Genomic DNA, 14,315 nt, shown 5'->3' on the forward strand with positions numbered 1-14,315 from the left:
AATAACTTTAAATGGCCAATTTAAAACATGCTGGGTTTCAGCTGCATATTCGCGCGAATTTGCTCAACAACAACACATTTTTTAAGATTAATTGCTTTAAGACGTAACTTTGTGAAGTCTTTTTTAAAATGATCATGCGCACCCAAATAAAATCGTGAATAAACTCTTGTTTTCTCAGTGGTTTTGTGGGCCTTCTGTTTATCAGAAAATCTATTGTTGGTATTAATAAATTTAATTTCTTGTTTTCTTTTGTTTTTTTGTGATTATTTAGTCAATATTTTCATTTGTAGCGTATCGGGGTTCCTAAAGGTCCAACTATAGCGTTGTCCACGGTTTCTAAAAGTCACACTTTTTGTTTCTTAAAAAAGTTTTTTAAACCGTTTTGCTCAGAACTGCACTAATTTTCTTCTCAAATATATATATTTGTTAAAATGTTACTTTACCTTAAAAGGTCTTCTGTAAAAAGTAGCGAAGTTACGAATCACGATGTCTTCAAAACTGACAGAACATGATTCTGTAAACTTAGAAAGCGGGCCTCCTGCTTATGGACAAGGAAACTTGGGCGACCTTCCACCGAAATATCTCAGCGTTATCGCTCAGATCAAAAAAGCGCAGATGACGTCAGAAACAAAGAAAGATTTCGCGTCGAGCAGCTGCAAAATTGTCACAGACACAAGTAAGGCGATAAAACAGTGGTTATCAACAACTTATGGCTTGCAGTTCCTCAGCAATAATAAACACATTGCGGCATCCCTACAAGATTCTTCCGTACGTAAATTACTATAGAATTTCACAATAAACGGAGCTGGAACAATACACATTAACTCTACACAACGTAGGAAGTTTCAATTAGATTTATTCCACTCTAATCTTACACGGAAAGTTGTAAAGTTGAGCAAAAATCAGATTCTTCAAGATTCACAAATATCTCTCGACACCCTTGAGCATTAGAAATGGCTCCCAAGGGTGCCGCGACACCCCGGTTGAGAAGCACTGCAGTGGAATGACAGAACAGTGCTCTGCAACAAGTGTTCCTCGTGGCCATTGTGTATATGCTGTTGGGAATCAGGATACAAGTTCATTTAAAAATCAAGACATTTTAAACACACTTATGCTTTAAGAGTTAAAATAACACTAAAAACAAAATGAAAACAATTTCAAAACCATTGCTACTTTCAAAAAAAGAGGTCAACATTCCTCATTATTATTAGCTAATCTTTACACGAAGCATAAGTAAATATTTCGCCCCAGAATTAAATGTGTTAACTAATACCTGTCAAATGTCCATAAATAATCTATTTTTGTCCCCGCAGTTTGTTTTACGATCGCCAATGCTGTCTTGTTGGTCATTCCTGTCGCCATGATTGCAGTAGGTATGAGGCACTTCATGTTCTAGTTTTAATTTAGACAATATAGTTTTAAATTCCTTGTGGCTTTTTAAAAAAATAAACGTTTTTAATATCTTTTATATGTTTATTAAATAGCAACGCAGAACATATCTTTACCTTTCAAGTTATTGTTTTTGTAGCCCATTACCTTTCAAAATGTTTAAAAAGTAACACACAGTTTGACAAGCAACTATAGAAGGGATTTTACGTCAAAAAGTATTTAAGGGCCCCTGTTGTCAAAATTTAATTTTTAATATTGCATTCTTAAGTTAACATAGAAACGTAAAGGGTTTGTATTGTTGAAATTCTAAGCATTATGAGGCAACGGCTAGATTAAATCGTCGGGCCGTTGGTCGTACGTTACCCAGGTTGGATTAATAGGTTCCTGGAAAACTAAATGTTTGCTACACTGACATTTAGCATATACTAATTATGAGTGTTGTAATGATTTGTCTTGACTTAAGTGCCCTTAAGTCACTGTTTTCAAATAAATTAACTTGATTTAAGTAATTTAGGCAAAATGACTTAACTTGACTTAAGTCTTTTGGGCAAATGACTTGAGTTGAAATGAAATGTTTTCTATAAGTCTTTTTAAATTGAGCTATTTATTCAAATTTTTGCACATAAACAATTGGCTTGCTACATGTTACGTTTTTTTTTATTTTTTAGTTATTTCTCATAATCGTACGAGTTTTAAGATTAAAATAGTTTATCGTATTATTTTTTTTACGACAAGGACGTGACTTGAAGTTGACCTGCTCTAATTATGACTTGACTGGGACTTGACTTGTTATTTTTTTTGAAAAGACTTGACTTGGACTTAAGTTATTTTACAAATGACTTAACTGGGACTTAAGTCATTTTAAAATGTATTGTTGACAACACTGCTAAATATTTGCTTCTTTCTAGGGGCTTTGAATTTAAACAATTGTCCGGTGGAACGCTTCGTTCCTATTTGGATGGTGGTGGCGGGTTCCGTGTCCGCTCTTATTCAACTGGCATCAATCATCGACAACATCCGAAAGAAGTGCGGGAATAAGGAAGAGGAAGAAGACAAAACAGCCAATCAGTTGAAACCACACACCGGCATCTTGAGTTGCTTCAACTTTGCTTGGTTTATTGCAGGTTTCAGTTTTGTTTTATAATTCTAACACCAGAGGAATTGAAATAATTTTTACGATTTTTTCAAGGCTGAAAACTTTAATCCAGTGCTTCTCAACATTTTTAAGTCCGCGAGCCACTTTTAATGCAAGTTTTACTGAGCGACCCACCATAAGATATGACCAAACGAATAAAGTTACATAAAACCTGCATCTTTACTACTGGCGTACGTAATGAAATAGTTATTGCGACACGACACATCTGATTGTTACGTATTTGTGATATTGTTGCATAAATGTTTCGTAATGATAATACAATAAATTTCCCGAACTAATAGAAAATATAACATTTAGAAATGCTTCGCGACCCACTGGCTGGGAAGCACTGCTTTTTAATGTAATTGTAGTAATGAATTAATGCTACGCGGAGTAGGCATAATACGCAAATATAAGCTCTTCGCTTCTTTTATACAATGCTAAATGGTTTGCGCCACATTCCTCGTATTGTTATAAAAGGAGATTTATCAGATAATGTGTATAATAAGAAAAAATGAGAAAACACAAATTGGCGTTTCGTTAAAACAAAAACGTCCCAAACCTAATAAACAATATTATTTAAATTGATTTTCTTACAAAATAAGTTGTGCGTTGTTGAAACGATTTCAATCATCATGAAAACTTGCCAACTTATAAAAATTGCATGTTACAACCAATTTATCTATTATAAGGTGCTGTTTAATGCAGCCTTGTAAGGCCGTCGTGGCTGCCTGGATATGGAACAACTAAAGGGCAAAGGGCCCATCTTTCTTAATCTGTATTTGGAACTTATAGTATTATATGAATGATTCACCTCCTTAGCCGCGAACTTCAGCATATTTCATGTAAGATGGTCACATTTTTGTACGCTATATTGTCGCAGAAGGGATATAAATAAATACAACAACAGTAGTCCTAAACGTAAATGTTTTTATTATCCTCAAACGCTTACGCCATCGTTAATTTAAAAAAAGTTTAAATGTATATGCAACTTAACTGGTTGCGCAATTCAATTAAAGCATTTGACTTTCATGATGAAATGCTTATAGAGAATATACCTTGTTGTTTTAGGTAACGTCTGGGTGTACAGAATCTACGCACCCCAAACGTCCAACCCAACCCTGGACAATTATTGCGACCACTCGACCTACTACTTCGCTTTCTGGGTGATGACCTGCACTTACATATTTGCTGCGCTTGCCCTGTGCTGCTGTTGTACCCTTTGTTGCTTTCTGTGTAAAGGCGTTGGCTCAGCTGCAGCAGCAAAGGATTTGGCGGACATATCTCCCGTGGATGAAAATCTGTCAGCGAAACCTTTGGATCAGTAATTTGTAATAGGCTGTCGATCAAGTGGAACTTTATCTTGCTTGTGATATCTCTCTTAAACCTTTGGGTTGTTGGAATATATTTGCGATTTTACAAAAAATGAACATTATGGAATAGTATATTATTGGATACCTATAAAATTAACAAAACTAAATTTGAAATTTGTCGCTACTTCGCGTTTCTATGTCGAGGAACCTATTCCTTTCGTTTATGTCTGGAGCTTTTGGTAGGCGATGTCAAAGGGGAATTCGACCACTGTACCATTGCAGTTTTCTCTTTAAAAGAATATAACATGTTTTAACTCATTGCTCTTGGCGTTGTTAAAAAGCACCGGTCAATATCATAACTATTTCGTTTAAAGTTTAATTTTCGTCTTGTAAGTAGGCTACCATTTAAAACGCAATTTAATTTTACTCATATTTACTCATTAGTAGGGCGATTATTTTTTGACTTGTCAAAAAAAGTCAAAATTTTGTCAAAATTTACAAGTTAGGTCAAAATTTGTCAAATTTTTTCAAGTCAAAATCAAATAAAAATGCACATAAATCGTCTACAAAATTAAAGAAAAAACTATAGTCAGCTTTTTGAAATTTGTCGTTCATTTTTTAAAATTTATCGTTTAATTTTATCAAAAAAATTAGTTTTGATTTATGTTCAAAGTCATTTAACCGTATTACATCTTCATTAGACCAATATACGGTATAAAAACGTGTGAATAACGACGCCTAGGTTATTTAAATCAATTTATTTCTAACAGGTCAAAATTTTGTCAAAATAAATTATTTTTAGGTCAAAATTTGTCAAAATTAAAATTTGTCAGGTCAAAATGTTTTAATCTTTAGGTCAAAAAATAATAAACAACCTACTCATCAGGTTGTTTCCACATTGTCAGACCTTAGGCTTACGTTTTTGTATTTTTTGATATTAGCAACGACCTTTTTCAGTTCGCGACCAACTTTTCATGCAAGTTTCATTTTACGACTTACAATGAGATACGACCGACAAATAAAGTTACATGAAACCTGCATCTTTACTACTGACGTACGTGGCCTACTTAAATAGTTATTGCGACACAACACATCTAATTGTTACGTATTTGTGATGTTGTTGCACAATTGTTACGTAATCATAATGCTGCAATTATCCGTTTAATAAAAAAACTGTAACATTCAAAAATGCTTCGCGACCCACTGGCTGGGAAGCATTGCCAACTCACAGTTTGATAACAGTTAGTAAACATTAAGGCAGGGGTTCTCAAACTGGGGTCCATGGACCCCTTGGGGGTACGTGGACTAGTCTTAGGGGGTCCATGAAGGCCTTGTTAACTATAAGCGTATATTCAGGCAATCAATTTTTCAAAAAAAAGTAGGCTATATTAAAAATAAAACGCTTTTGTACTGAATACATTTAGACTTTTTTTATTTCACATATTTAGGACAGGAACAGCAAATTTCTGAAGTCTGTTTGTATTATGACGTAAATTTATGACATTATATATAAAAATTGCTTGCCTTCACCGTTCCATGCGAAGCAAAAAAAATTTTAGGGGTCCGCGGTAAAAAAAGTTTAAGAACCCCTGTATTAAGGTATGGACGTGCCAACTTCCATTAACAGCCTGTTAAATTGTTGCTTAGAAACGATAGAATTGGAAATAAAAGTGACTTCCAATTGTTGAAATATACTGCGAGAGTGCTCATATATCGGGGTAGAAGGTCTACTATGCGTTTCAACTGGTATTACTGCTTGTTATACTGCGAGATATTTTAAAACATAACAAATAATGGAAAAATTTATTCAAGTGGCTCTTTCTCTGAAGAGATAAATTATTCCAACAAGCTTTGCCTGCAGAGGAAATGCTTAATAAATCTAAAAAAATTCTGTCTACTCTCGTAATATTAATGGTGGAAATAACGGCCCAAATAGACGTTAAAAGCGACATGCTTTATTTTCAAACGTTTCGGTAAATACTAATGCCATAATCAGTGATACTTCACCATTAAACTTATGAACAGATCCGTATATAGTGTTCTCGTAATATTGTTCTTAAAATATTGAACAAGTAATACGTTAGGACCAGGGTAGTAAACGCAGTAAAATAACTAAGCAGTTGTATTAAAAACAGCACAACAACGTAATAGTAAAAACAACGCACCAACGTAAATACTTTACGTTTTTAGTTAGGGTATTTCATCCGTACATGTACTTGTAAATAACCTGTTTAGATTAGTAGTTTAAATCATAAGGTTAACAATGGGACGAATAATCCATTGTGGCAAACTGTCCTCTTTCAAAACTGTTAAGCCTGTATAGAAAGTTAAAAAAAATGCGGTAGTCCAAATATGGTTCTGTCCGCAATAATAACTAAGAGCCAATGTTGTCACAAACAGCGATCACCTTCAGGAAAGAGACATTTATACAGATTTAACAAACCTGTGCCTTTATCGGAGTGTTTCTTAATCAGGTGAATGGTTCACCCCAGGGTGAATAAAATTATTGCAGTGGTTAACCAACCAAAAGGGGTGAATAAGGGTGAACCTTTAGATATGGATGATACTCCATTGTTTTGCTAAACTTTGTGACTGTGTTTTGTGCTTTTGTAGCTTTATATCTCCGGACTCGAGAAATTGTAGATTATTTGCAATGGTAAAACTTGACTTCGAAACAACCTAAGTCATTTTGTGCTGTTATATAAAGACAAAATAGTTTTATCATATCATGAGACAAGGGTGAATGAAATCTGGAGACGGATGCTAGGGGTGAACAAAACTAAAACACTTTAAGAAGCACTGCTTTATCGGACTGTGATGAGAACCAGCTGATTGTTCACAGTGGATTTTTATGTGCTTCGTTGGACAATGCGTGAAGGGCGCGGTCGCTGGCGGCATAACTCTCTTTTCGTGTTCGCCGTTTTACTTCTACGGTGCTTTGGGAAAAGAGACCTGAGTGGTCAAGATGATTTTTAACAAAGCACACTGGAAGTCGGTGTTATCAGTAGGTTTTGCCTGGTTAAGTAAATTATTTATACCACTTTGCCGACTAGGCGAAATACGCCAACAGCAGAAAATGAATTTTCCACAGAGCAATGTAATATGAGTAAAATGACAAGGAATCATGTTTTACAGTCACGAGTCACGAGACAGGTTTGTCATATTTACTGTCACGAGGTTTGATCCTAAGTTTCTGGCCGACATAGCAGCATAAGAATTTGTACGTTATGTATTTAATAGCTGGAATATGTTGAAGATCGGAATAGTTAAAGTAAAATTGAGAGTAGAATGAATTTAAAACTGACATTTTTTCAATTCAGGAAGGATTATTACGCATACTTAATATCCTGTTCGTTTCAGGTCTTTCTATATCTTGCATTAACATATATATACCTATATTTCATACAGTTGCGTCAATAACGTTAAAGGGTGTAAACGAGTAAATAAAAGAATGGCTTCGAAATCGACAGTACATGATTCTGTAAACTTAGAAAGCGGGCCTCCTGCTTATGGACAAGGAAACTTGGGCGACCTTCCACCGAAATATCTCAGCGTTATCGCTCAAATCAAAAAAGCGCAGATGACGTCAGAAACCAAGAAAGATTTCGCTTCAAGCAGCTGTAAAATTGTCACAGACACAAGTAAGGTCAAAAAGATGTGTATATTTCAACAGGTGGACATGACCACCGTACTATCTTAACTCCACTATATCGAAACCTAACAAACTGCCATTGCATTTTAAAGTGCATATACTGTCAGGTCGCTTATAGATTTAGTGTACATTCACATTATTCAGTAGAATTCGCTTTTCGCCAGTTAACGAGCAGGATGCAGGGAAAGGAAATACGCCAGAACGACTTTAGCAGACTTTTAGCCCACGCACGACGAACACAGTGAATAACACATACCGGCGCTGGGTCCTCTACAAATGCAAAGAGCAACATGAAACGTTTAATATTAAACTGTATATTTTTGTCCCAAATTACTTGCTTAATTTTAGGAGTGAAAATAATAAAACGATAAACCCCAACCTAGAAATTTGATATGCCCACTGGTCAGCGTTTTCTTTACAGCGCGATAAATCGCCGTGCGTACAAATGAGAGTATCAGGGTAGAAGGGCTTTGTTGTGGGCGCTGTAGGCTGTTGTAATTTGAGATCAGTTTGCGCAAGAAACACTGGAGTGGCGCAAAGGGATCATAGTTCAAATACCGCGCCTATTTGGCACGTTTTTTTGTTTTAATCTATAGATGTCGTACATTCCCGAAAATTAGTTTTCGATTTTTGTCGTGCTTGGAAACTGATTTACTTGTAAGCTATAGGGTTGTATATTTTAAGTCTAACAAATTTAACGTGTTAACGCATCTTCAAACCCTTAATGGTTTTAATGATTTAATTCTGTATAACATGTTTATTATAAAAAAAGTATTAGAGAAACCTCATCCATATTTATCTGTTATTATGTTAAGCGTGGCAAAAAAAACGCTAGTATCAACCGACAATATTGAAAAAAAAGATAATAAACTGAAAAATCGTTTCTTTACTTCCCTTTCCCTACTCCGCATCCCAGCTTGTTATCATGGATAATGTTTTAATGGAAAAAATTTGTTTTTGCAGTCGGCTTCACTATCGGAAATGTGATTCTGTTGGCAATACCTGTCGCTATGATTGTAGTGGGTGAGAACTAATTTTTAGAGTTTTATTTATCATGGTGTACCATATATTTAATTCTGTGCTACAATCACCACATAAATACAAAACCTCCATCAGTGTTGTCCTACATTATTGGATCAGAGCGTATACCGATAACAAGTGTCTGTTATTTGGCAAAGTTCTCTCCTATTCTACATTATTACCACGCTATTCATGATTCAATAACCTATGGTTACATGGCGTTTAGACGTTTCAAAGTGACTTTTGTCATTTTAACCATATTAAAGACGTATTTTGTATAAAACACACGATATTACGTTTATCCAAAACACCTGGTATTTAATAGAGCATAATGTTTGAAGGTTGTATTAAGACGTAATAATAATATCAAAGCCCATACAGAAGTAAGTATCATTTTTTTCGAATAACTCTTATTCTTGAAAATGAATAAAGAGTTATTCGAAACGTTCAAAATGCTACCTACTTCTGTATAGGTTTTGATATTTTTATTACCTGGTATTGAATGTATGATGTTGTACTACATCAATGAAACACAATATAAAATTAAATGTTACTGGTAATAATTACTCATTTACAGGAGCTTTAAATCTAAACAATTGTCCCGTGGAACGGTTCATTCCCATTTGGATGGTGGTAGCAGGTTCTGTGTCAGCTCTTCTTCAATTAGCATCAATAATCGACAGCCTCCGGAAGAAATGCAGAAAGGACAAAAATGAGGACGGAAAAAACACCACTGAAATGAAATCCAACACGGGGATTCTCAGCTGCTTCAATTTCGCTTGGTTTATCGCAGGTTAGAGAGAGCCTTATGTGTACAATTACTGATTTTTATGTCGACCTTGGGACAAAACGTTTTATATGCAATAGATCAAACTTTAGACGAATATCAAAGCCCGTACAGAAGTAGGTATCATTTTGAACTCTATTATGCTCCAAAGAATAATTTCAGATTTGTAATTGCTCGGGTTTACCTATACCAGGGGTCGGAAACCTATGGCTCGCGAGCCATTTATGGCTCTTTTTGTGACGCCGTTTGGCTCTTTTAACGAAAGAATATTGCCCGCAGATAAATCTAAGCTATTATTCCTCAGCATAATCTCAAATAAAAATGCACGCGGCCACGACCGCTTTCCTAACGTTATATTTCATTTTTTAAGGCCCATAGTCGCAAAGTTTCGATTGTATTTTGAAACTGTTATTCCGGCCCGGCAAGTCATAGCTAGATGTTAAAGAAATATTAGATGGCTCTCTTGGAAATACAACCAAGAATGTTTGGCTTTTATGGCTCCCTTAGCTAAAAAGGTTCCCGACCCCTGACCTATACTACTGCCGTTTAGTGGCTCGTTTCTAAGTGCGTGTTCGATTATGACGATCTGAAGCTAAAATTCTGAAGTACTTTTCCATTGAAACAAGTAAATTAGAGGTAATCACTATATCCAAGCATTAAAAAATTAACAAGTAAATAAAGCAATAAACTTGTGCCGTATAGCAGCGGTCGGCAATCTATGGCTTACGAGCCATATCGATGACGCCAATTATTTTTTATGAAGGATCTGGCTTGCATAAACTAACTATCAGGTTTTTTTAAACATGCTTGTTGTTAATAAAACTACATGTAGCAATGGGCGCTTTCCAATTGTATTTTGTATATTTTTTAAACCACGTACTGTGATATCCAAGCTCATTTGGCTATACAGTGTAGTATATTTTAGTCTGTTTTGAGTCAATTGAGAAAGCGACATGTGTACCATGGTACATTGTAATAAATGTTTTAAAAACTTAGAAAATGTATTTTGCGCCTAACATGTTTTATCATTTAAATGTCAGAAATAAACGGGCCTCTTTAAATCACAATTTTGTCACTCGAAACTTGATCCTGCAGTGACCCCGACCTACAATGATAACGGATTGAGTCAGTCAAATATACAATTCTTCCTATAACGGGTTTTTAGTCAGATAAGCATATTTTAAAACTCGTTTTATAATGGAAAAAGGCTAATGATTAAAAACTAAGTAGGCCTACTTCATTGAAAGCACCCGATCTTATCAGAAGTTGGGAATGGTTAGCAGGCTTATTTGAATGGTAGACAGTCTAGGAATACCAATTGTCGTGAGGGAAAAAACACACAAAAACAAAAAAATAGTGTAAATGTTTTCTTTCAGGGAACGCAAATGGCACCTTATCGAGATTATACCTTGTTGTTTTAGGTAACGTCTGGGTGTACAGAATCTACGCACCCCAAACGTCAAACCCAACCCTGGACAATTATTGCGACCACTCGACCTACTACTTCGCTTTCTGGGTGATGACCTGCACTTACATATTTGCTGCGCTTGCCCTGTGCTGCTGTTGTACCCTTTGTTGCTTTCTGTGCAAAGGCGTGGCAAATGTATCAAACGACGCAAAAGAAAGCGCACCTAAACCCGTTGATGAAAATATTCCGATAGAACCCTTGGATTAAGAAGTCGCGCGGCTATTTTAATGTTTTACCCTATACCTCTATAAAATAATATTTGCTTTACTTATGTGTATATAGGCCTATACCCTGTATAAGCTGTGTTTAAAGTCGATCTTCTTCTAGCAACTAATCCACTGATTTTATGTTGTTTTATATTAATATAACAAGTTAATGTAGCTATCAAACTCAAATAAACTATTCTAAGTAAGTTGAGGTAAAGGAGCCAGAGTCTGTATTTGTTATTTACTGTGTTTGTTTTCCGTGCGCATTCAAAAAGTCTGTAAACGTTTTTGCGTATTTCCTTTCCCATGCATCCTGCTCGTTAACTGGCGAGGGAATCCCCAACGCATTCGCTTTTACTGCAGCGTTAGTCGTAGCCAAACTCTACTGCAAACCAGTCAACAATGCACTCCTTACTGGCAACACGTGTTTTTACTGCGCTGTAAGCTCTTTTATTGAAAGCGAACTATGCTGAATTATGTGAAAGTACAAAAAAACTATAAGCGACCTGACAGTATACGCTTTAAAATGCAATGACAGTTTGTTTTAGTTTCGATATAGTGGAGTTGAGATAGTAGCCTACGGTGGTCTGTTGAAATATACAAGGCCGTTACCATAGGCAACATACTATAGTAGACTATACGTGTTTGTCTGTTATAACAAAAAGTTAGAACACGCTTTCAGAATGATGTGAAACATTTAAAAATATTGGAAATAAACCTGTTGGAATTAGGTCTAAATAACGCCTGAAACTGTAAGGAGGTGGTATGGGACGATCGGACGATCGGGGGACATTGGTATGGCATCGGCCGTTTTAGTGTCAAACTTTGGGTGCCTTAGTTTGTAGGGAGCCGCGGTTTTGGCACATGATTTTCTGGCCCTGTTTTATGGTATTGGCGGGTTAGGGTTGAAATTATTAGGGGAATTAGTGATGCATTTAGGGGTGGTTTTGGAATTTTATTCCGACGGGTTTATGACTTATTCGGACTAATAGGTGTCAGTCCTATTTCGGTTTTATTCCAAGCTATGTGTTATTTATAGTTGATGTTGTTCTTATTTCGATCTCATGGCTGGGTCCTCTAATTTTATCCAAAACAAAGAACTAAAGAATAACTAACAACCACTGTGATTTAAAGTAGTAAGCAAGTAGTGGGGGACTGCGGCAGACTGTTGCCGCGGGCCACATTATCATGTAACACCGGAAACTGTCTGCGAATCGCATCGCGCGCCGTATGTTGCCCGCCCCTAAAATAGAGCGTTCAGTATTGTGTTCGCAGTAGCCAAGCAAACACCAGTGAATCTCTCGAATAATCAAATCGCTGTTTAGTACGATAAGAAAGGTAATGACTGTTTCTGTAGAACAGGACAGGAAATATTGTTGAATTTCTTTACTGGATTAGAGCTTTTAGTATAAACTCTTTGCATCTAAACTTGCTGAACAGTTATCTGTTATTTAAAACAAGTAGGCTACAACACTAAAGTCTATACTTTTTGTCCATTTCAAATTTATAGATTATTAAAACAGATCATAGATAAAATGTCAGATCAAGGAATTTAACAAAAATATTTTATATTGTTTAGGATATAGTGTGACCAGTTTATCAAGTATAACTAAAAAGTGGCAAAATGTCCTTAATTGGCTCACTTGTCGAGCAAATCAATTTTAGCTATGTTTTGATCGGGGTAATTACGGGCTTAATTCTACATCTGGCCTTCTTTCGGCGCCGTTCAAATTTACCGCCGGGCCCCTTCAATTTCCCTTTGTTTGGTTGCCTTCCGTTCTTGGGCGGTCACCCGGAGATTCAATTTAGCGAGTGGTCCAAGAAATACGGCCCCGTGATGTATGTGAAACTAGGTCCACAGCACACAGTCGTTTTGAACAGCTACGAAGCAATCGAACAGGTAAATAAACATCTGTGCGTGTAACTCAGTTAATCAGTAACAGCATTTTTTCGCCAATGTCTGCCAAGAAACTGTGCAAAAAGCCTGTAGGCCAAAAAATAGAGAAATTTGTATTCACCAAAATATGAGGCAATAATGTTCCTTCGGGATATTAACTTCGTAAAGACGCCGTAAATCAGTGATTCCAAACTGTTTTTGGCTCGCGGCGCGCTAAAAATATCTTAAATATTTCGCGACAACTTTTAACAGAACAACAATAGAGTCATTTTACAATTGCCCTTAACACACGACAAACTCAAAATATGATTAAATTGTAATGGATAGTGCGTATTTAAGTCTAAAATGCTTGTGTGTATGTCCCTATTGGTTATGCAAAATACTGCATTTCCAAAATTATGAAAAGTTTTGCGGCAAACTTTGCCATCCCTCAAAGCACACATTTGGGGAATCACTGCTGTAAGCCGTAGGGCATGTCAGCCTAGACAAGAAAAAAGCCTGTCTCTGACGAAGACAGTAGATACAACAGATGTAAGCAGACATAAGAAGATCGCATTTAATACAATACAGCAGGAATAAGGTAACTGCGGTTATAACAGACCCACACAAACACAGCAAATTTGTATTAAAAAGTCCTAAATACAATAATACATGGTTCAAATAAAGTTTGATATAAGAACTGTGCTACTATTAAACTAGCGCCCATTGATAATTTTTTTCTTATCCGAATTGTCAAAAGTGTTCAAATGCAAAGTTCAAGCAACGCCAGAAAAAGCTAAATTTTTTACTGGAAAAGTGGGACAACACCTCAACATATACATTTTCCTGCTCTAGCAGGTGTTTTCAGTAATTCATAGTTATTGGCGGATTTGCACAAAACATGTTTGTTGACATCATTAGAGTAAGATTTTAAGAATCATACATTCTGTTAACAAAAAGGTTTACACCACAGATGTTGTACACATTTGTGTGTGCATCTTACATTCTGTTAACTCATTGTTTTTATTATTAAAACAATTCACATGAATTTATACAGGCTTTCGTTAATCAAAGTGCCCAATTCAACGGACGACCTCAAACGTTTTTCATTCGTCTTGTTACGGAAGGCGGCTATGGAATTCTCCTACAAAACAATCAAAAAAATTGGCATCCACAGAGAAGATTTGGACTTAAGGCATTGACGGGGTAAACAATTGGTTCAATCTGTAATTAAAAATTAAAATTTTTCTACCATTACCTTTCAAGGAAAAATAGTTTAATGCAGTGCTTCCCAACCTTTTTCAGTTCACAACTCACTTTTAATGCAAGTTTTATTATGCGACCCACAATGAGATATGACCAAACAAATAAAATTACACAAAACTGCATCTTTACTACTGATATACGTACTGAAATAGAGAATGCGACACGACACATCTAATCGTTACGTATTTGTGATATTGTTGCAT

General features: G+C 35.8%; 1 protein-coding gene across 2 annotated transcripts; it reads left to right on the top strand.

Moving 5' to 3' along the window:
- The first annotated feature begins 459 nt into the window (after nt 1-459).
- Nucleotides 460-11,370, top strand: LOC146137022 (transmembrane protein 272-like). Of its 2 annotated transcripts, XM_083395727.1 has the most exons (4): nt 460-676; nt 8,453-8,512; nt 9,087-9,302; nt 10,718-11,370. In XM_083395727.1, exons 1-4 carry the CDS (start codon nt 487-489, stop codon nt 10,969-10,971), a joined length of 720 nt encoding a protein of 239 aa, XP_083251853.1. In that variant the 5' UTR covers nt 460-486; the 3' UTR covers nt 10,972-11,370. The 2 variants fall into 2 exon arrangements, with proteins under 2 accessions (XP_083251853.1, XP_083251854.1); XM_083395728.1 differs by lacking the exons at nt 8,453-8,512; nt 9,087-9,302; nt 10,718-11,370 and adding exons at nt 2,298-2,513; nt 3,596-4,121.
- The last annotated feature ends 2,945 nt before the right edge of the window (nt 11,371-14,315 follow it).

The sequence above is a fragment of the Ascidiella aspersa genome, chromosome 8 (genome assembly GCF_963924565.1).
Source record: "Ascidiella aspersa chromosome 8, kaAscAspe10.2, whole genome shotgun sequence".
NCBI lineage: Eukaryota > Metazoa > Chordata > Ascidiacea > Phlebobranchia > Ascidiidae > Ascidiella > Ascidiella aspersa.